General features: G+C 45.5%; 1 protein-coding gene across 2 annotated transcripts in view; it reads left to right on the plus strand.

Moving 5' to 3' along the window:
• Nucleotides 1-23,292, plus strand: part of KCTD15 (potassium channel tetramerization domain containing 15) — a 78,434-nt gene that overhangs the window by 43,292 nt on the left and 11,850 nt on the right. For both annotated transcript variants that reach the window (XM_063141040.1, XM_063141041.1), the window contains exon 4: nucleotides 17,179-17,484. In XM_063141040.1, the coding sequence (XP_062997110.1) occupies nucleotides 17,179-17,484 (306 nt within the window). The remainder of the gene's footprint in view (nucleotides 1-17,178; nucleotides 17,485-23,292) is intronic.

Raw genomic sequence — 23,292 nt, forward strand, 5'->3', positions numbered from 1 at the left:
CCTCCTCACCGGCCAGGTCGGAGAGCTCGGCGGAAAAAGGCGGGGTGGAGAGCTTCCTACCTCCTCGCCGGCCGGGTCAGAGAGCTCGGCGGAAGAAGGCGGGGTGGAGAGCTTCCTACCTCCTCGCCAGCCGGGTCGGAGAGCTCGGCCGAAGAAGGCGGGGTGGAGAGCTTCTCTCCACCCCGCCTTCTTCCGCCGAGCTCTCCGACCCGGCCGGCGAGGAGGTAGGTGGGTAGCGGCGGCAGCAAGGACGCCTCTTCCTCGTCTCTTCGAACAGGCAAGCTACACAATTGCTTTGGGGGCGCACTGGGGGAACATGGAAGCGCCCTCAGTACGACGTGTGGAATCCCCCCTTGATGAAAGCTATACCTGTTGCTTCTTAAAATCCTCGTCATTTCTCCAGGAGAGGAGAAACTCTCCAGCCGTTTCTCAAAGGTGGTTGTAGCACAGCTGTATTCTTTCTTCCTAAGTGTTTTTTCTTTCTTGCTTTGCTTTGCCACCATTTCGATGGTGTTTTAAGGTTATCCCTGTGAGGTGACCAAAGATGTGCTCTTGCTTTCTGTTACACTTCTCTCCAAATGCTCTGTAGCCTCCCTGGCTGCCCACGCTTCCTGATCTGAAAAAATCCTGCGGGGAAGGAAATACCCCAGGATGTCTTCCCTAGGCTTTCACTGCAGTGTGGGAAGCCGGGGAGGCTGCCGGAGAGGTGATTGCACAATGGAAGACAGGGCAAACATTCCTCAACCACAGGAACCACAAACCCCACCCATAAGAATTCCTCCCAAAGCAAATTCTCCTTCGAATGTTTTTTCAAAAGCACCTTCTTTTCTATCTGATTGCATGAGAACAGTCAAAACAGATGTGAAAGAAATTTTCAGCACAGCTCTAGTTCGAAGGATTCCAAACCTTGGTTTCAGCAAACTGTAGCCCTGTTCAGGCATTCGGAAACCCTGCTGTATCAAAGTTCCTGATCGCGCAGAGTTCTACTCACATTCAAGCGAAAGCAAGTAGGATTCCCTTTCAGACCTTGCAAGGTTTGAACTGAGGTGGGTGGAACCCGTGTGCTGGAAAATGCAGGGGGCGGGGCCAGCACGCAATGGCCCCATCGCTATACACACTTTAAGCCTTCTCACATTCAGGGAAATGAAAATCAGGGTGTAGGGAATGCTAACCAGTTAGCCAGGACCTGCTTCCGTTCAGCCACCATTTATTTCCTTGAGGGCTCACGTTGATCTACTGGAATGACTGGAGCTTGCACCCAGGCTGTGTGTTGAACAATCAGGCCCTTTTTGAGTGCTTGGCTGCAACACTGGAGGTGCGCCAGCTTCATAGATGGGCCCTGTAGTTGTCATAGATACCAAACAGGAAAAGAAAAGTGGAATGGCTGAGCTCCAAGGCAGAATCCGCTTTCCTAAAGTAGTTTTACTTTCTCACTTTTCCACTTGTTTATCAGGATGTAACAACAATGAAGAAGCAGCACCAGAAGCCAGGCACATATCCTTGGTTAAGGTTCAGGAAATGCAATATTGTCAGGGATTTCCCTTGTAGAATTCACATCAGCATGGACCAGCAGCTCCTGTTCATTTCAGTTGGGCTTGCGTGCAATGGGGCCAGAACCTCAGGCCCAGTGGACAAATCCAGCCCTCGTGAGGTTCCCTTTCCCCAGACCACTGATCATTTTGGGGGTGGGGGTGTCCCAGCTTTTGTGCAGGTCTTTCCCCCCATTCTAAAAGGCTGAAATGCTTCTCCTAAGTCGTCATCACAGGCCGTAAGAGCTTTCAGCTGAGACCTGCGGGGGCTTTGGGCATTCCAGCCCTGCCCTTTGGCCTCGCCCAGCACTGAACTGGTGCCCCCTGGGAGCTTCTCCAAAATTGACTTTGGTCCTCTGGCTGAAGGAGGCTCAAAACACACACACCCGGCACAGAAGGCCTTTCGGGGGGGGGGGTTGTACCCCGACAATTCTGCTCCTCCTTTTTGACCCTTTAACTCTCCCACCTTTCTTTTTCTTTTTCCAAAATGCTACACCTTGAGATCGGGTCATGATGATTCTTTGCAAGTAGGTACAGTCTAAATATTCCTCTTGGGAAATGGAAACGTCAGAAGAGGATCCACTGAGTAAAATTAGTTCTGGGCTGAAAACATTGAATGCCTTTAGTAATTTATTTGGGATGATCAGACGCATTTTGCTTCTTAGACTTGGCTTTTAGATTTGAAGACACAGCTCCATTGCACAGGCCTAGTTTGCATGACATGACAGCCCACCATGACTTCATTTTCCCACAGGGGCTGTTGCATCCTGCCAGGCTCCATGAGTACAATTTTTGCATGCCATGTCAACTCAAGTGGCAGGTTTTTTTTCTTGAGGATTACACAACCCTCTAATAACCCTAAAACAAGCTATGAGTTATTTGAGGGTTGTCTAACTCTCAAACAACCCCTGCTGCTTGAGTTCGCACATCACAACAAGCCACGGCAAGCCAGGTACCCACAGGCGCCATGCAAAAATGATGCCTGCAGGCACCCGGCATGATACAGCAGTCCCCAAGGGTAAATTTAGTCACGGTGGGCTGTCATGTCATGCAAACCAGGTCACAACATAGAAAATTACAAAATATACAAAAGCAGTGTTCTCTTGGCTACAAAATACCGCTGTACACACAATTACTGTTGTACATCAAACTTCGAAGAAAGAGTGACCTTATTTCCATCCTTGGTTGCACAATACCATTGTGGGAAGGATGATGATGATGATGATGATGATGATGAATGTGTTGCTTCCTGCCAAAAAAGCACTCTCAAAGCAACATACGCAAACAAACAAAAATTCCATGATTAATATAACAGGAATAAAAAGAAAAGAAAAACCCCAAAATATAAACCATATTCAGCGCAATAATATAAATAAAAATAAATACCACTAAAACCTAATCTAAAAACAATACAATCTGAAAAGCATTCACCCACAAATTCTCCTCCTGCTCACAACCTAGAATGGACAGCATAAAAGCAGCCCACAACAATTGGGCCATAACTAATGCCCGAATGCCTGGGAAAATAGTCCCCACTCGGCCATGGAAACCCACTGGGTGACTTTGGGCCAGTCACATACTCTCAGCCCAACCTACCTCACAGGGTTGTTGTTTTTGTGAGGATAAAATGGAGAGGAGGAGGATTCCTGCATTGAGCAGGGGGTTGGGCTCGATGGCCTTTTAGGCCCCTTCCAACTCTATTCTATGATTCTATATAGCCGCCTTGGGTTCCTTGGAGGAAAAAGGTGGGATAATAATAATTAATAATAATAATAATAATAATTAATAATAACAACAACAACAACAACAACAACAGTAGTAGTAGTAGTAGTACATCTTTGCTTGGTGCTGAAAAGATGGTCGTGTTGACGCCAGACAAGCTTCTTCAGGGAGGGCGTTCTATAAATGCAGAGCTATCGAGGAAAAGGCCCGCTCCTGCATGGATACCCTGTGATAAATACAACTTTACATTTCACGCTTAAAGCATGGTTCATTCCCACAGGTGATTTTATGTATTTTATTGTTATTTATTGCATTTATATCCCGCCTTTTTCCCACCAAGGAACCCAAGGCGGTGTACATAATCCTCCCCCGCTCCATTTTTATCCTCACAACAACCCTGTGAGGTAGGTTGGGATGAGAGTCAGTGATGGGCCCAGAGTCACCCAGTGGGGACTGGAACCCGGATCTCCCGACTCCCAGTCCAATCACGTGGCTGGAGATTAAGCTGTTGGGTATTTCTTCCACTAAATACATATTAAAAAACAAAAGACAGGAGCCCTGTGCTTAGAGGACTACCACCACTGTCTCCACAGCTGCTACTGCTTTTCCTTAACAAGGTGCCATAGCCTAGGCAGCCTTCAGTACATGTTGGGCAGGCAGGACAAAGATGACAGGAGTGGGCAGGTTTTGATAGGGGGTGGCAAAGATGGAGCAGGGCAGGGCGTCCGGAGGAGACCGTGGCTGAGTGACTTGGTTCTGGGTTTCAGTCCGAACCCTAAAGGAGCTCTCCAAGGGGCTGGCTGGAGAATGCTGGGAGTTGTAGGACTTTTTTCCGCCTAAGCAGCCATAGGATTGTGTCCTACCTGCATTACCATGCAACCAACCACCTGGCTTCCAAATCCCCCAACCCAGCCTCCCCAAACCTGGCAGCCTGGAGATGCTGGGAACTGTAGTCCAACACATCTGGAGGCCACCAGGATGGGGAAAGCCACTCCAGACTTTTTCTATTATTATTATTACTATTATTATTATTATATTTATTTGTATATCCCGCCTTTTGCCCAATGCTGGGCCTCAAGACGGCCTTACAAAGTTTAAAACATACATTGGGGGTGGGGGGGAAACATAGTTTAAAATAGACAACAAAATTATAAGACATTAACATAGGTGGAGGGCCAGATTATTCTCCAAAGGCCTGCTGGAACAAAAACGTTTTAGCCTGCTTCCGAAAGCCCATCAAGGAGGGAGCCAGTCTAGCTTCCCTGGGAAGAGAGGTCCAAAGCACTGGAGCAGCCACCGAGAAGGCCCTCTCCCATGTTCCCACCAAGCACACCTGTGAAGATGGCGGGACTGAAAGAAGGGCTTCTCCAGAAGATCTCAAAGCACGGGCAGGCTCATAAGGGAGAATACGGTCTTTCAAATAACCTGGCTTCATAACCAGCACTTTGAATTATGCCCGGAAACAGACTGGAAGCCAGTGGAGCTGTTTTAACAGGGGAGTTGTCTGCTTCCTGTAACCAGTCCCGGTCAACACTCTGGCTGCAGCTCTTTGAACCAGCTGGAGTTTCCGAACACTCTTCAAAGGCAGCCCCACGTAGAGCGCATTACAGTAATCCAATCAGGATGTAACTAAGGCATGTGTCACCGTGGCCAGGTCCGGCATCTCTAGGAACGGACGCAGGTGGCGCACTAGCTTTAACTGTGCAAACTGTGGTTTCTGTTCACCACTCTGCCGCGAAGATCATCTTCTTGGCTCGCCGCTCTGACCATGTCACTCCACTTCTGAAATCTCTTCATTGGCTTCCAATTCACTTCAGAATCCAATATAAACTTCTGTTGACCTTCAAAGCTTTTCACTGTCTAGCTCCTTCCTATCTCTCCTCTCTCATCTCACACTATTGCCCCGCTCGTGCTCTTCGCTCCTCTGATGCCATGTTTCTCGCCTGCCCAAGGGTCTCTACTTCCCTTGCTCGGCTTCGTCCATTTTCTTCGGCTGCCCCTTACGCCTGGAACGCTCTTCCAGAACATTTGAGAACTACAAGTTCAATCGCAGCTTTTAAAGCTCAGCTAAAAACTTTTCTTTTTCCTAAAGCTTTTAAAACTTGATGTTGTTCGGACTTTATACTGTTAGTTTTACCCTACCCTGTGCCTGTTTACCCTACTCTGTGCCTGTTTGCATTCTCTTCCCCTCCTTATTGTGCTACTATGATTTTATTAGATTGTAAGCCTATGCGGCAGGGTCTTGCTATTTACTGTTTACTCTGTACAGCACCATGTACATTGATGGTACTATATAAATAAATAAATAAATAAATAAATAAATAAAATAATAATAATAATAATAATAATAATAATAAAAAAAAAAAAATGCACTCCTGGCCACTGCTTTCTACTTCAATCCAAATTGCTAACGAGCAGCATATTAGTGTTGCCAGTGTGGCCTAGTGGTTAGAGTGTCGGACTGGGAGTTGGGAGATCCAGGTTCCACTCGGCCATGGAAACCCATTGGGTGACTTTGGGACAGTCACAGACTCTCAGCCCAGCCTACCTCAAAGGGTTGTTGTGAGGATAAAGTGGAGAGGAGGAGGATCATGTACGCTGCCTTGGGTTCCTTGGAGGAAAAAAAAGGCAGGATATAAATATAATAATAATAACAACAACAACAACAACAACAACAACAGACCGCTTTCCAGTGGCCGTTGTGCCCCCTGTGGTTTTAGAAATCCACCCAGAGGCACAAGTGCAGGAAGGAATCAAAGCGAGCTGACAGGAGAACGTTCCACCAATATTTTTGTAACTGCCTCAAAACGTAAGAGTACTTGCCGGCCGACCAGCCTCTCGCTCCTATCATTCCACCGGCTTCACTGGGATCGCTTCCAAATCCCCGCTCTGAGAATGTCTGCCTCTAAAGATTGCAGTTTGAAGTGTTGTCTTCAGATTGAGCTAGCAGGGAGCCATCAGAGGCAGCCGCGCGTCTGTGTTCCTAGCTAGTGATTCCCTATTATTGCATCTGGCTGGTGTGTTTACAGTGAATATTCACTACAGTTCCAGTTGCTAATAAGATGAGACTTGAAAGTGCTCCACCTCTGACAGGTGTGTCCCGTCCCCCCCACCCGAGAGAGCTTTCCCCTCTAATAGTTAAGGCCGTTCCCACGTGCTTGCAAATGCTAAATACAGCTGCAGTTACCCGCTTGGAGTCCTTGCTGTCGCTTGCTGCTATGCTCCATGAAGTCACGTGAGTGCAAACTGGAGCCCCATAGCAAGGTCCAGGATTTGGGGGGCAGGAGGTGGGGGGGGCTTGGGCAAGGCACTCTCAGTAGGCCCACCTCACTCAGGGGGTCTACCTTTCCCCCGCCAGTGCCACAGGCTGCTCTTATTCCTCCTCTTCTATCTCATCATGGCTCCCACTTGCTTGCTTGCCAGGAAGAGAGCCAGGGAGCCAGGAGGCCGCGGCGTCTCCTGCTCCTCCTCCTTCTCACCGTTGTCTGGGCTAGAGCGAGAGGCAGGTGAACGAGCAGGTTGCAGTGGTGAAGAGCAGGGGCAAGTCCAGGGGCCTCTTGTCCATAGCCTGCACTTCGCCTGTTTCCCCTTTGCAGGGACTCGCAAAAAAAAGGGAAAGGTGGGGGAGGGATTTTCTTGGTTTTTCTTGCACGCGCTTTAAATGGGCCCCATCAGCACTTTCTCCGCTGCTTTCCACCCTGAGTCATCAGTAGGAAGTGGGAGTAAAAGCATCCCTGGATCAGATTGCAGTATCAGATTGGCAGAGGAGTCAGCAAACTCACAGGGCACAGCAGGACTCAGAAGCCACTCTTGGGCGCTTCTTCGTTGACATGGACAAAGCTGTGAGAGGGCACAAGAGAAGCCATTTGTGGCGCTCGGCTATCCAGCTCGTTTTCTGAACTGTGGAAGTTGCACGAGGGCAGTGGTTCTTTGCAGAGAAGTCAGTTCAGGGCTACCTTTGGTCTGAGCTGCATCCCTTCACACTTCAAACAGTGTGAGGGGAGCTCACATGATGGAACGCTCCTCAATAGCCCCCCCCAAAAAGGATTCCCTGCACCTAGAAAGCTAGCATGCCAGGGAGAAGGGTAGGGGAGAAGAACCTGTGACATTTTGTTACCTATATCTGGAGCCCCACCTGCCACCTGAAATGGTACAGTCTAGGCCTAGGTTGGCCACTTCATTGACAATTCAGCATCTGTGATGGCTGATAACAGAAAAGGGCTTGCGGTAAATAGATTTCCTCCACTATGTCAGAGATGAAACTATAGGCTAATCTATACCTCCTGCCCTTTCGCAACGGAGGAGGGATAATTGTGAGGTTTCCCACTCCCGGGATCATTGCTCACAGGCCACATGCGAGGGAGGTTTCCTGCAAGTATTCTCCTGATGTTCACGATCGTATCTCGGCATGTCTTTCAGATATCTCAGCTTGGCTGCTTCATCGTCGCTTGAAGCTTAACATGGCAAAGACTGAATTGCTTGTTTTTCCTCCTAAACCTTCTCCTCATCTCTCATTCTCTCTTACTGTCAATGATGTTACGCTTACTCCGGTCAAGGAAGCTCGTAGCCTTGGCTTTATCTTCGACTCCTCGCTCTCCTTTATTCCTCATATTGAGGCAGTAGCTAAATCTTGTCGATTTTTCCTGTATAATATTGCCAGGATTCGATCATTTTTGTCTGTCTCTTCTGCCAAGACGCTTGTTCATGCACTGGTTATTTCACGGTTGGACTACTGCAACCTTCTTCTCTCTGGCCTTCCTTCTTCTCACATCAGTCCGTTGGTTTCTGTTCACCACTCTGCCGCAAAGATCATCTTCTTAGCTCGCCGCTCCGACCATGTTACTCCACTTCTGAAATCTCTTCATTGGCTTCCAATTCACTTCAGAATCCAATATAAACTTCTCCTGTTAACCTTCAAAGCTTTTCACGGTCTAGCTCCTTCCTATCTCTCCTCTCTCATCTCACACTATTGCCCCGCTCGTGCTCTTCGCTCCTCTGATGCCATGTTTCTCGCCTGCCCAAGGGCCTCTACTTCCCTTGCTCGGCTTCGTCCATTTTCGTCTGCTGCCCCTTACGCCTGGAACACTCTTCCAGAATATTTGAGAACTACAAGTTCAACCACAGCTTTTAAAGCTCAACTAAAAACTTTTCTTTTTCCTAAAGCTTTTAAAACTTGATGTTGTGCAGACTTCTACTGTTACTTTCTACTGTTAGTTTTTCCCTACCCTGTGCCTGCTTACCCTACCCTGTACCTGTTTGCATTCTCTTCCCCTCCTTATTGTTTTACTATGATTTTATTAGATTGTAAGCCTATGCGGCAGGGTCTTGCTATTTACTGTTTTACTCTGTACAGCACCATGTACATTGATGGTGCTATATAAATAAATAATAATAATAATAATAATAATAATAATAAGTAAAGGGGAGCCATTGCGCGAGGAGGTGTGCCCCGTGACAGCGGTTCCGAATGGGTAATGGCAGAAGAGGGCGGTACGTGTTTTTTTTATCAACTCCTCCAAGATGCGCACCAGCACAGACACACAGCAGTGCAGAAGGGGGGATGGGTACTGTATCGAAGATGCACTCCTGCGCATCAATATGTTTGTGTAAAAAGAAAAAGAAACACACTTGGCGATGAAACACGCCGGTGGCCATGCACACGCACCTGACACCGGATTGGCTGTTCTCTGAGCCAGGAACTCGCACCAGGAACTCGCACCTCAAGTTAAAGGGGGGCACACCAGCCACGGACTTCGGGATTGTAGCGAGAGAGCCGGAAAAGCCGCTACAAATCCAGTCAGCGATATCCCGGGAAAACTGAGCGGTCGTCCTGAGATCACTGCGGGAATACTGCCAAAAGCGGCCCTTCCAAGAAATTCCTGGCATGTGTGGCTGATAACTTTTTCCTACAGAAAGTGGAGGAAGGAACTAGAGGATCGGCAATCCTTGACTTGATATTGACCAATAGGGATGACTTAGTGGATAAAGTGGCAGTTACGGGAACTCTGGGGGAAAGTGACCACGTCATACTTGAATTCTTGATTATGATGGAGACAAAAGTTGAGTGTAGCCATACACGTACTCTGGATTTTAGGAAAGCTGATTTTAATAGAACTATGATAAGTAAGGTCCCATGGCAAATGAGACAAATGAGAAAAGGAGTGCAGGTGGGTGGGAGTATTTAAAAAAGGAAATTTTAAAGGCACAGTTACAAACAATTCCAACAAGGAGAAAAGATAGAAGACAACAGAGGAAACCAATGTGGCTCCACAAAAAGCTTAGAGATGACCTGAAAACAAAAAGGGATACATATAAGAAGTGGAAGGAAGGCCAGGCTACAAAAGAAGAGTACAGACAAGTGGCGCAGAAGTGCCGAAATGTCATCAGGAATGCTAAATCTGTGAATGAGCTGAGATTAGCGAGGGATGCTAAAAGCAATAAAAAGGCTTTCTTCAGATATGTGAGTAGTAAAAGACAGAGGAAAGAAATGGTGGTTCAACTGCTTAATGAGGATGGCAAATTGATGACAGATGACAAAGAAAAGGCTGAAGTGCTCAATTCCTACTTTGCCTCAGTCTTCTCCCAAAAGCGGGTCTATGACCCCCCTGGAAAAAGTGAAGCAGAAGTTGAGGGGGCAGGATTACAGTTTGAGATTGATAAACAAATGGTCAAAGAACACCTTATTTCCTTGAATGAGTTCAAATCTCCAGGGCCCGATGAACTGCATCCTAGAGTAATGAAGGAGCTAGCGGAAGAACTCTCAGAACCTTTGTCTATTATCTTTGCAAAATCATGGAAGACGGGTGAGGTGCCAGACGACTGGAGGAGGGCTAACGTCCCTATTTTCAAAAAGGGCAAAAAGGAGGAACCTGGGAACTACAGACCAGTCAGTCTGACATCCATCCCTGGGAAAATTCTGGAGCAGATTATAAAGAAGTCAATCTGTAAACACCTTGAAATCAATGCGGTGATCACTAGAAGCCAACATGGATTTGTCAAGAACAAGTCCTGTCAGACAAATTTGATCTCATTTTGTGATAAGGTAACCTCCCTTGTAGACCATGGGAATGCTGTGGACGTCATATATTTTGACTTAAGCAAAGCTTTTGACAAAGTACCACATGACATTCTGATTAAGGAACTAGCTAAAAGTGGGCTAGATGGAACAACTATTAGGTGGATTCACAGTTGGCTACAGAATCGGACTCAAAGAGTACTTATCAATGGAACCTTCTCAAACTGGGAAGAGGCAACGAGTGGGGTACCGCAGGGCTCAGTCCTGGGTCCAGTGCTCTTCAACATTTTTATTAATGATTTGGACGAGGAGATGCAGGGAACGCTTATCAAATTTGCAGATGACACCAAATTGGGTGGGATAGCTAATACCCTGGAAGACAGAAACAAACTTCAAAGTGATCTTGATAGGCTGGAGTGCTGGGCTGAAAACAACAGGATGAAATTTAATAGGGATAAATGCCAAGTTCTACATTTAGGAAATAGAAACCAAAGGCACAGTTACAAGATGGGGGATATTTGGCTCAGCAATACTACAAACGAGAAGGATCTTGGAATTGTTGTAGATCGCAAGCTGAATATGAGCCAACAGTGCAATATGGTTGCAAGAAAGGCAAATGCTATTTTGGGCTGCATTAATAGAAGTATAGCTTCCAAATTATGTGAGGTACTGGTTCCTCTCTATTCGGCCCTGGTTAGGCCTCATCTAGAGTATTGCGTCCAGTTCTGGGCTCCACAATTCAAGAAGGACGCAGACAAGCTGGAGCGTGTTCAGAGGAGGGCAACCAGGATGATCAGGGGTCTGGAAACAAAGCCCTATGAAGAGAGACTGAAAGAACTGGGCATGTTTAGCCTGGAGAAGAGAAGATTGAGGGGAGACATGATAGCACTCTTCAAATACTTAAAAGGTTGTCACACAGAGGAGGGCCAGGATCTCTTCTCGATCCTCCCAGAGTGCAGGACACGGAATAACGGGCTCAAGATAAAGGAAGCCAGATTCCAGCTGGACATCAGGAAAAGCTTCCTGACTGTTAGAGCAGTACGTCAATGGAATCAGTTGCCTAGGGAGGTTGTGGGCTCTCCCACACTAGAGGCCTTCAAGAGGCAGCTGGACAAGCATCTGTCAGGGATGCTTTAGGGTGGATTCCTGCATTGAGCAGGGGGTTGGACTCGATGGCCTTGTAGGCCCCTTCCAACTCTGCTATTCTATGATTCTATGAATAGGTGAACATCATGTGGCCTGGTACAGACGACTGCGATATTGTTCTGGAATAAACGGCTGGCATAGACATGGCCTAAGACACAGTGGGGTGCGAGTGGGACTCCTGATGGGAGTCCAGGGAGGCATGGGACGCTGATGAGGCCTATGGAGTCTTCTCCCCCCTCACACACCCCAGCCAAGGGCCAGGTGGGTTGAGTGCCACCCATCTGCCCGGCAGAGGACTCTCGCTCTTTATTATGCATTTTTTAATAAATGCTCATTGTGCTTTATTTATTTATTTATTACATTTTTATACCATCCAATAGCCGACGCTCTCTGGGCAGTTCACAAAGGTTTTAGAGAAAGTGTCACTTTTCAAAGTGTAAGAGAAAGGGCCTCTGCCCCAAGCACCATCCAGTCTAAACATGGACAAAAAGGTGACAACAGAGGAAGCTGAAAGAAATAGAATTGGGGGATACACAGGGAATGTATTTGCATTTACTTCAGCTGTACACGCTGAGGTTTAACTCTGATAGAGTACGAGAACTGGGGCAGTATGCTGAGGGCTTCTCAGAAAAGGTGGGGGTTTGTGGAGGATTTTGAAGAACACAAGAGAGGTGGCATCACGTGGCTTGTCTGGGTAGGGAAGTTGGAAGGCCTTGAGACCTTCCTGAAGGTGAGCGGTCGTCACATCAGATTCATAGGGATGCATTTCTCCCCATGGCCTCATCCCCTCAATCTGACCTGGGAAGACAGAAGCTCAAGAAAAGCAGATGCTTTTTTTTCCTTTTTTAAAAAATGCTGCTTCCTTGCGCATAAAGTTTTAAGACACCCTGTCCTGTTGGTGCAGGGTAGAACTGGTGCAGTGCAGTGGCTAAGAGATGGGATTACAAATCGAGAACAAATTAGCAGTGAAGGGTTGCAGGCCTGGAGGGCCACGAGAAGCAATGTGGGTTTTCCAGGATATTTTCCTATGCTATATTTTGCGTAGCATAAGGGTTTAGAGCAGTGGTTCCCAAAGTGGGCGGTACTGCCCCCTTGGAGGCGGTGGGATTGCATAGGGGGCGGTAGGGGGGCGCTAAGAAGCAAAGGGGCGGCAGGGCGGCACTCGAGGTGGTCTTTTCCAAGAAGCACCTCTCCAGAAGGTCTTAAAACCCAGGGACATTTTTATGGGAGAAGGTAGTTTGGTCCCAAGCCATATAGGGGAAGAATCCACACATGTATTAATACCGTTTAAGAATAGTCCTTTTAACGGTGAATTTAAATGTTTCAAAAGCACCAAAACGCTAATGAAGAGACATACCCTGCTTGGTGTGCCCCGCCACGCCGGCTGCAAAACAGAGGCGTTCGCTCTCTTTTCTCTCCCTCCCTCCCTCAGCAAGTCTGCGGCGGGTGCTTCCCATTTAAAGGGGCCGATTGAGCTACAAAATGACATTGAGCTGAAGCCAAAGTTTAAGAAATCGTACCAGGAGTTTTGGTTACAGAAGGAAATTTCTGATCGCTATCCTGCACTATGGAGAGTGGTTCAGAAGCTCATGGTTGCATTTCCATCATCATATTTGGTGGAATGTGGTTTTAGTGTGGTTTGCCTACTTCTCTACAAGCAAAGAAATCGACTCCAGATTACTAAACGTGGTGATTTAAGACTCATGTTAAGTGACTTTAAACCGGGCATTGGGAAACTGGTATCACTTCATCAAGCCCATCCATCACATTAAGAATTTACAGAATAGTGAGGTACTCTACCCTAGTTACTAAATGTGATATCTAATATCCTTGCTAAATGACTATCAGACTTTGAAAAGATGATATCACTGGATCAAGCTCATCAATTATGTTTAATTGAATAAACAAAAAAATGTAATTGGATTTTGAATAAATATTCAATTAATTGTTACTGTTTTGAATTTTATTGTTATTATCTTCCTTAGTGAGTCGTTGAAAATCGCTATTCTGAATAATGATTTTTATAGGGTAGGGTAGGGGGCACTGGGCATGAGTTTGTGGAACCAAGGGGACGGTTACCTGAAAAAGATTGGGAACCACTGGTTTAGAGCCTCAGGCTCAGGACCAAAACACGGCCCACGCGGGGTCCTGATCCGGCCCTCCAAGGTTCCCCAAATGGCCACGTCGCCTTTCCCCAGAGCACCAGCCATTTTGTGTTTTCTTAGCTTTGGCCTGTTTCTCCTCCACCCCATTCCAAAGGTTTGAAATGCCTCCCCTAAGACTGACTTACTGGCAGGAAGAGTGTTAATCTGAAATACGCTGGCATTTTGGCCTTAGCCCTTTGGTCCCGCCCACCCTCAAGAGATCCCCCACCCCACAAAATGGCCTGAAAGAAGACAACAGCCCTGGTATCGGGGCATTTGCACTGCGAAATGTTCTGATGGCCATGGGAAGGATCTAATTTAGTGTGGTTATTGTACTTGCATTTAGTAAAACAACAAAGCTTTTTTGAAAAGGAAGAAAGAAAGAGGATCCCACGTTATTTTTTTTTTTACCCAATACACTACAAACATTTGTCCTAAAATATTTGAGGCAGGGTTGGGGGGCAGGGCGGAGGCGATTAAAGTATACTTAGGCTGAAATCCTATACACATTGACCTGGGAGTTAGTCTCACGGAATTTAGTGGCACTTACTGTACTTCTGGGAATAAGATTGCACTGTTAATGTGATTTAAATGTTACATTATGTAGATTTCTTTTACTGGAATACTGACTCACCTGAAAAACATTAATTACAATTTTGAAACTGCCAAGCTGGCTTACTGTTGTATTACCAATTGGCATCTGTTCATTGCTACTAACAAACTTGTGAAACCGAAAATTTTCCACAGGAAAATTAAGCATTAGAAAATGGTCCTCACCATATCATATCGGCCACGAGTAGGTTCGCTTGAGGACTTTGATTCTTAAAAAGGGAGGAAGTAGAAACCATCCTCCATCCTCGAGGGATCTCAGGGCTGCTGTGTACACAATACAGTTAGATAGTTAGCTGGACAACAAGTTAGTATTGGGAAGCCTTAGCCACAGATGATCTAAAAGAAGCTAGCAAGCTTGAGTTTTGTATTGCTTTAAAGGAGGGAAATGTTAGCAGAACCACCTCCATTTTTTTTGGAGGTGGTTCTGCTAACAATACTATTAAAAGACAAAATATAATGATGATAAAATCGCAAAATAAGAGGCATAAAGAATTTAGAGCTGTTTTTAGTTACAGTAAAGTTTTTATTTTAATATGGGCAGAGGTATATAAATAATAATAATAATAATAATAATAATAATAATAATAATTCAACAATCAGTTACAAAACAATCAGAAATTTAAATTCCCAGGCAAATAGGAAAAGAAAGCAAGGTCAATAGCAATCAATCAATAATAATAATAATAATAATATTTATACCTCCCCTCAGAGGATATGTCGTCAAGAAGAAAGCCCTCGCTTTTGTAAGTGTGATATTTTCTTCTCCCATCTGGGAACGGCTGCTCCTGAAGACCTCCATGCGCAGATGGGAGGAGGTGCTGCATGGGATATTTGGGCTCCCAGCCGCAGTCTCCGTGAATTCCAATACAATCTGGCCTGATCCAGCCCATGTGCAAATGGGCACATAGCTCTCCATCAGATTTCTTCCTTCTCCAAATGTTGCAATGCTGTTTTGGCCTCGAAAAACATTCAGTTCTGTATAGAAATGCATGTTTTGAGAGAAAATACATTGAAATGTCATATTTTGAGGGGAAATTCGTATTGCTATACATACTTCAAATGTAGTTTTTTGAGCGCTTTTTAAAAGTGAATGTGAAAAGGGGCCTAAGAAATAGCACCTGCTTGCTAGGTTCCCTTCTGAGGGGCTGGGGGAATTGTAGTGGCTGAGACACAGAGGTGCGTAGCAGGAAATGCTTCTTTCAAATTGTACCTCTGCCATGAACTTCCTAGATGCCCTTTGCCAAGCTGCTGCACACACACACACACACACACACACACACACACACACACACAGAGCAGCCTCAGGCTCCATTAGCAACGTGGAGATGATAGTAGTGGGCTCCTTTCCTGGGTTGTAAAGATGCCTGAGATCATCTGTGTTGTATTCTGCTTGTAATGGTGAAGCCTCTGGCACCAACTGGCTGAGCTGGCGTGGTGACATGGAATGTTTAGTTGCTCAGGGAACTAAACAGTTTGCAGTCCAACTTCTTTGGGGAAGGGGAAGTTCTCAGTTTGGACAGGATTGGAACTTTACTACAGAGGGGCAGGATGAGGACTGAAAAGAGGTTCTGAGAGATAGAGAAGCTCAAGGATGGACCCCAAAGGTGACAAGGCTGAAGGAAGGAGGTTGGGGTACAGAATGGACTGTGGAAGAAGGACATGAAGGGAGGGCAGCTGGAAGAATGAGGCTTGAGGAAAAGGTCAGAGGAGGCAGGAAGCTGAGGCAAGGCAGGGCTAAGCAAAGAGGGAACAGCACAGCTCTTAGGATGGGTGGGGTGTTGTGGGGGGAAGGAGGCATGCTAGGTAACTTGGCCAAGAGACAGGTGGCTCGAGGGAGTGAGACAAGTTAGGCCAAAGGAAATGAGGTGGTAGAGACTTGGAGTTGTTGAAAGAAGGAGTTAAGGAGAAAGGAGGAGTTGCGTGTGAGGAAGGAAACAGGCAGGCCTGGGGGTTCAACATCCCTGTGTTATGGGCACAGTAGTCCCTTGATCCACCTCCATGCCTTCTAGAGATATTGTGCAGTGGAAGTTGCAATTAGGGTCGACTGCAAACTCCTCTTCCTCCTTCTTCTCCATAACATGTTAAGACTCTTCGTGCAGACCTGATAAAGGTCTCGCAGTCTGTGGTAAATGGAACAAAGCTCTCCTGACACATTCTCAAATGCTTTTGAACTCAGGAGATTAATCAGAGATATGCTCTGTAAAGTCCCTTTATCCGTTTGCAAAAGGGACATGTGCAAAATTGTACACACACACACACCCCTTTTCAAATGCAGAAGTACAACCCAGATCTATGCACATGTACTCAAAGCCCAGTCCCACTGACTTCAGCGGGGCTTACTTTAAATTAAATAGGCTTTTGGCTTTTGACTGAACATCGGGTAAATATTTAAAACTTTTAAGTAAAGCCAGTCAGTGAGAAATTGTGGAATCACTCACTGCACTGTTTTTAAAGCAAAGGCAGGCAAGACAATTGACATCTGTGAATAGTGCTGTCATTCAGGCCTACAGAGATGTACTAAGGTTTTGGGTTGTTTCAATTAAAGCAAACACCTTGCCAGTTTTTGTGCTCTCCATGCAGTGCAGCGATTGAAATTGCCACACTGCAACAGTAGAACAGCCTTCGTGGACACAAACTCAGAAAGCACACACACACACACACCCCCTGTGTGTCACCCTTATTATTTCCAGCATTTTGCTTTAGCCGCCCTTCTTGGGTCATTTGCTTCTGTTCATTGCAAGCAGCTATTTTGGTTCCTGCATCCACTGCGAAAGAAAAAGGAAGGGTAATTTGCTGCAAGGTAATCATGTCATCCAGGTATGCTCAAGCAAAATTTGAAATGTACGAATTGGCAAAGTAAGGGAATCAAAGCGCAAACTGCATTTGGGGGGGGGCGGGATTTGAACACTTGTTGCACTTTGTCAATTTGTGGAATATGTAGGTCAGAGGAAATGGTCTGTGCTTTCCAGAACGAACCATTGGCATGGTCTCTTTCTCGTCCTTATTTTAGGACTTTAACCTTTTATACGAAGAGGCCAAGTACTACCAGCTGCAGCCGATGACCAAGGAACTTGAGCGATGGAAACAAGAGAAAGAACAAAGGAAACATTTCCAGCCCTGTGACTGCTTGGTTGTAAGGGTGACTCCGGATCTCGGGGAAAGGATTGCACTGAGTGGGGAGAAAGCGCTAATCGAAGAGATCTTCCCGGAGACGGGGGACGTCATGTGCAACTCCGTCAACGCTGGCTGGAACCAGGACCCCACCCACGTCATTAGGTTTCCTTTGAACGGATACTGCCGGTTGAATTCGGTGCAGGTAATGGGCCTTGTCCATGTACCATTTCTTTTATCTTATGTTCAGTTACATGCAAACGAGTCGCTTCTGCCCAATTACCTCTATCCAGTGCTTAAACTGGAAGGAGACATTTTCTGCCTGGTGAGACCATGGCAGTTTCAGGCAGTCTCTCTCTCTCTCCCTCTAAGTCTAAGCAGGGGGAAAAAGAGATTTAGATGTTCTGTATGCTAGCACCATGCTGATCTCATAATGGTGTTAGGCTGACAAATGCTAATTTTTTTTCATCAGCTCATGCCCTGCAGTCCTTTTTCCCCCCTAAAGTGCCCCTAGGAAGAAAAAGAGTACCAAAACTGCACACACACACACACACACAGAAAGAAAGAAGGAAAGAAAGAAAGGAAAAGAAAGGAAAGGAAAGGAGCGGGGGAGACGCTTCTGCATGCCACTTTGTTGGAAATGCAACAATGTGTAAATGCATAATTTATGTCCCACTCATAATTAAATGATAGAGCCTGCGGGATGGACTTAAAAAAATGATCTCTGCACTTTTTTTCCAAGAGGATGTTCTGTAAAAATTGCCCAAAGTATTTTAAACAAAATGTGTTCTACTTTTTACTCAAAGGTTTTTGTGGGGCTTGATTGGGTTATATATATTTTTCCCCTCTACTCTTTCTTATTTTTTATTTTTTTTAAGTTTTAAAATTATGGTACGATACAAAGGAAGTTCACCAGGCTGATAGGTGGAGGGCAGGAAAGAACCAGAGAGTTCTGGGTGCCTCTGGGGAAACCCCCCTGAATGGTCTTTCCCAGAGGGGAGCTGGGGCCTTGGTGCTGAACCGCCGTGACGGCCGATCTCTAATGAGCAATGAGGACCAAAGCAACAAGGAACTCTTCACTTGGGACGCTCAGCATGGAGGTGTGTGTGTGCCCGGGGCCTTACCTGTCTTAGGCAGGGTGGCAGCAAGTGTCGAAAGCCTTCATTGGGGGCAGGGAAAGAGTTTAGGGCAGAGTGACTCGGCCTTTGGCGGTAGTGCAAGACGTTCCTGCAGCTGTTTTGATCATTGGCGGGGGTGGGGAGGGCTGCTCTGGATGCTTGGCCGTGAAGAGGCGTTGTGCGCGTATTCCAAAAGCTTGCTTCTAGCCCGTTTTGGAAAGATGGTGGTTTAGTTGACCCAATGAAGGTACTGATGAACCCTGGAATCCCCAGTTCATCTATTCGGTTCCTATGCATCAAGGTAGGATCCCCCCCCATATCATTAGCCTCTAGGGTAGACTTTGTGGCATCCCAAGCTAAACAGAGGAGGGACCATTTAGTGAAGAGGACCAGAATAGGTTTTGTGAGTCACCTGAACGTGGCTCAGCAAGGAATCGCAGTCCAGGGAAATTTTCCTTCCTTCCTGTACGACAGGCTGTTGAACTTCTTTCAACCTGAGCCTTGACTTCCATTTCAGAGAAGCGCTTGGGGGCCACGTTCCAGGATTGGGCGGAAGCAAAGGGAAAAGGGACACAAACACACAAAATGCCGGCATATTTTGGCTTAAAGCCATTAGCTCCTCTGTGGGAGCCGCATTTTCACCTTTCAGAATGAGGGGAGGGGGTTGCCCAAAAGCTGGGAGACCACCAAATGGTCAGGGAGGCGGGGTCAGGGCCAAGGGGATCCCAGAGACCTGGATTGGGACACCCAAGCAAACTAGATTTGGCCCACAGGCCTGATGCACAATTCCCTTGTCCTGTGCACATGGGGGGAAGAGGAGAAATCTCCCTGCCTCTTCAGCAAGCCAGGTGCCCAAACTCTTCTCTTTGGGGCACCTGGGGTTTTGCACCTCTGCCCTAAATAAATCCTGCTTAAAATGAGGTGCCCAGGAACACGGGCGGCTGCCTTATGCTACCGAGAGCCTTGGTCTGTGTAGCTCAGATGGACCACTCTCCACTGAAGCAGCAGCGGCTCTCCAGGGTTTCAGACAGGGCTCTTTCCCAGGCCTTACCTGTAGATGCTGCTGGGGACTGAAAGCAGGTCCTTCTGCCTGCACAGCCGGCCCTCTCCCGCCAATGATGGGGACCTTCCCTTAATTTTATGGTCATGATCGTCTCAACTATTCAGGTTGCTAAAGTCTTCGGTGTCATTTTCTGACATGTTTATAGTCCCTCCCAGACTCTCCCATTTTAATTGTTTGAAAAGCTGTCATGGATAGGAAGGAAATTTGAAAGTGTGACAGCAATCTGTCCTCAAGGGTTAGAATTCTGAATACAGACGAAAAGCTACTTTTTAATGTCTGAATGTTTTCCTTGATTCCTAATGTCATTTGATGATTTCGAGTATGGGCACTCCCAGGACCAGTTTTCAGAGTCACTGGATCTGGCTGCAATTCAGAACTGGAGAGAGGGGACTTGCCTCACATCTCAGACCCAAATAATTTCTCAGAAAGTGAAATCCTAAACGCTGTACGAAATAAATAAAAAGCATCGCTGATGAAAGAGAATTGCAGCTGGAGTTCATGTTGTCCTGTTTAATGACATTCAAAATCCATAGTTGGGCAATACTGTTCTTAGGACCAACCAAAATTCTATTAAAAATAGACAAATTTTTGAGTTCTCTAGAAGTCTTCATCAGGTTTGGTCAGCCTTCCCCAACCTGGTGCCCTCCAGATGTTTTGGGCTACAACTTGTGACATCTGGCTGGGGATGCTGGAGGACACAACGGATGGAGAAGGTTCAGAAAACTTTGAAAATTGGCCAGATTTTGTGGCCGTGTAGTCTGCAGTTTAGAGTTTTGCAGTCTGACTGAATTAGTGAATAGTAGGTGTTGGAGGTCTCAGATTACACCTAGAAAAGCATTTTGGAATAAAGAAGCAATGGCTCATCTCCATTTCCGAAAACATGAGAGCCAGTTGCACCTCTGATCTGCATCTTTCAGTTACAGCTGGCCTTCATATTGCCCAATTTTGGATCCCTCCCCCTGACACACACACACACATACCCATGAATCAGCATGGCTATCTTTGTGTTTGCTTGTTTTCATGTGCTGTTTAATGAAAAGCACACCAAATGCTCTGCTATATATAGATCCTTTTATTGTGACCCCCTGCAAATTTTGCCTGTTGCAAACCAGGTATTGCAAAATATTCGGGATGTGCATAGAAGCAAAACTTCAGATCATCGATATTCTCCAAATTTCACATCAAAGTTCTTTCTGATTTGTGTCCATATCAGTTTGAAAGCTTCGTTGTTGTTTTTCTGTTCACGTGAAAACTGGTGCGAAATGTACACGTCAGTTGTGAGCAACTTTGAATCGTACGCCTTCTTCTCCCGTTGCTGAAAGCATATTTGTTTTCGTTTTTCAAAACATGCATTTTTCAAATGTAGGCATGCTCTCAAATGCAATTTTTTTTTGGTCTACAAATAATACCAGAAGCTCAGAAACTTCAACTGCAGGCTGTGTCTGATTCTGTATTCAGGAGGTGCAATCCTGATCAAAAATGAACTGAAATGAATTTCTCGTATATCCCTACAAAACATGGCACTGGTTCACCAGATATGTCTTGGTGCCTTTCAGTGTTATTATTAATCAGTATACATTAATAATACAATGATATATTACGACATTCCCCAACATGGTACCCTCCAGATGTTTTCTGCTACAATTCCCATCAAATGGCCAGCATGGAGGGCAACAGGTTCGGGAAGGCTGATGTAAACATGCATATGACAAATTTCAAAGCAAGTCGCTCATCCTAATTCTGAAATGTGTGTACCCGTCTCTTGTTGATTGGATGAACTGGTTGGCAGTAGAAACTCTTTGGGGGATGGTGGGGTCATTCCCATAATTGGTGCTGATAAATGTCTTTCTGTCATAAGCTTTGTTAATTTGGTTAGCGGGAAAGGGCCGTTTTTAAATTCCAGGGTCCATCCCTACCACTGTAGGTTTCATGTTCAAATTACAGATGCAAGAAATGCAAGAGCTGATTTTTCCTTGAGAAAAATAATGGCCTTAAGCATAGTCTTAATGGATGGCAAATTGAGCAATCTAACACTGTGTCTAAAAAGGCCATGGCCTCCTCCAGTTATGACAATTGGTGCGCCATTTCCAAGACATGGGAAGTTATGCTCAACTTGGCACAGGGGTGATCTCATTTGGAGAATTCCATTCTGCTCACCAAGATGACCTTGAACAAATTAGAACAGATTCAAAGGAGAGTGAAAAGAAGGATGCTAATTGATCTATCTTGAAGGCAGATCCTGTGAATTAAGGCCAGGAGAATTGAGTATGTTTGGTCTCAGAGAAAAGAAGAGGAACACATTGAACTTGAAAATAACTCACATAAATTCTACCGAAATTTACATCCAAGGAAATTTCACTTCCTTGTGTGCTTTGAGTTGCATTCTAAAAGTTGGGAAAGAATCTTGCCAGTCTTATGTCTGGGAAGTAAGGACAGGACATAAGGAAGAAATTTTAAATTCTCCAGGGTTTCACAGGATATTTAAATTCTCCAGCCCTCCAGAGTTTCACAGATGGCCCCACCTCCTTTTCACCAACTACTGATCATTTGATGTCTTCCCCCAACTTTTGCGGTGGTCTTTCTTCCCAAAAGACAGAAACACCTCTCCTAAGGTACCTCTCTCAAGAAAGATTTCTAAGATAAAATATCTGGACATTTTTGGTCCTACCCATTTTGTCTTTTATTCCCACCCACCAGTAGAATTTGGCCACCAAGATAATCCCAAAAACTGAATTTGGCCCTAGATAAATTCTGCACAATTCAAAACATTTTGGAATGGTCTAATTAGGGATGGACAAATCTGTCAATTTTGGTTTCGCTCAGTTTCTCAGTTTCGAATCTTAAGTTCGGTTCATCCCAAAGCTTCATTTTTTTTAAAAAAAAAAAAAGTTCACTTGAAAGTTCATATGTATATTTGTGTGCATTTCTCACAACACATGCATTTTAATGTATCTTTCCTGATACATCTTTTTTCAAACAATTTTTACTAATAAAATGCATGTTAACATTATTTGCATGACTATGCACATTTTTGTGTGCATTTTCACCTAGTATATGTATTTTGTACACTTTCATTAAAACTGGAGCACTCTATTACAGAATTTGGAGGAGTGTGAATTACAAAAGATAACTCAGTTTCAGTTCATGCGTTAAAAGTGGCTAATTAGGTAAATTCGCATGAAAATGTGATCTGAACAGATTTTTATCCCCCATCCTCAATTAAGACCATGTTTGTTAATGCTACTACAAAAAGTAAATGAAATGGATTGGTGAGAAAGATGGTGTTCCTGTCTGGGGGTTCTCCATATCAGTGGGCACCCAGTGTCTGTATGTTGCCAACATGTAGCCAAAAGACAATGTGAAATGCTCTAAAGTTGTAGGATTGAAGACTGGTCAGGGCATCTAATCCAGTTTTCACCTGCTTTTGTCGTAGCTCTCCTAGGCTCAGATTTCATTCCTCAAAGTGTGCCTTCTGCTCATTGGTATGGAGCCTTGCATGCCAAGAACCTGCATGTATCTTCTGTTGCAAAATGTTAGGATCATAGACTCATAGAGTTGGAAGGGGCCTCTAAGGCCATCGAGTCTAACCCCCTGCTCAATGCAGGAATCCACCTTCAAGCATCCCTGACAGATGGTTGTGCTCTAAGTGTTATTTGATATTGCTACCACCTTGGAAAGATTGTAGTCTTGAAAGGTGGCTAAGAAATGCATTGAATAAACAAATAGAAACACATAGAACTGGGTGGAAAGAGGTGGCAAAGTTACTGAGTAGCCACCTTCCTACAGTTAAGCAGTGCATAAGGACATAAGAAGAGCTCTGCTGTATCAGACC

Source organism: Elgaria multicarinata, chromosome 14 (genome assembly GCF_023053635.1).
Source record: "Elgaria multicarinata webbii isolate HBS135686 ecotype San Diego chromosome 14, rElgMul1.1.pri, whole genome shotgun sequence".
NCBI classification, from domain to species: domain Eukaryota; kingdom Metazoa; phylum Chordata; class Lepidosauria; order Squamata; family Anguidae; genus Elgaria; species Elgaria multicarinata.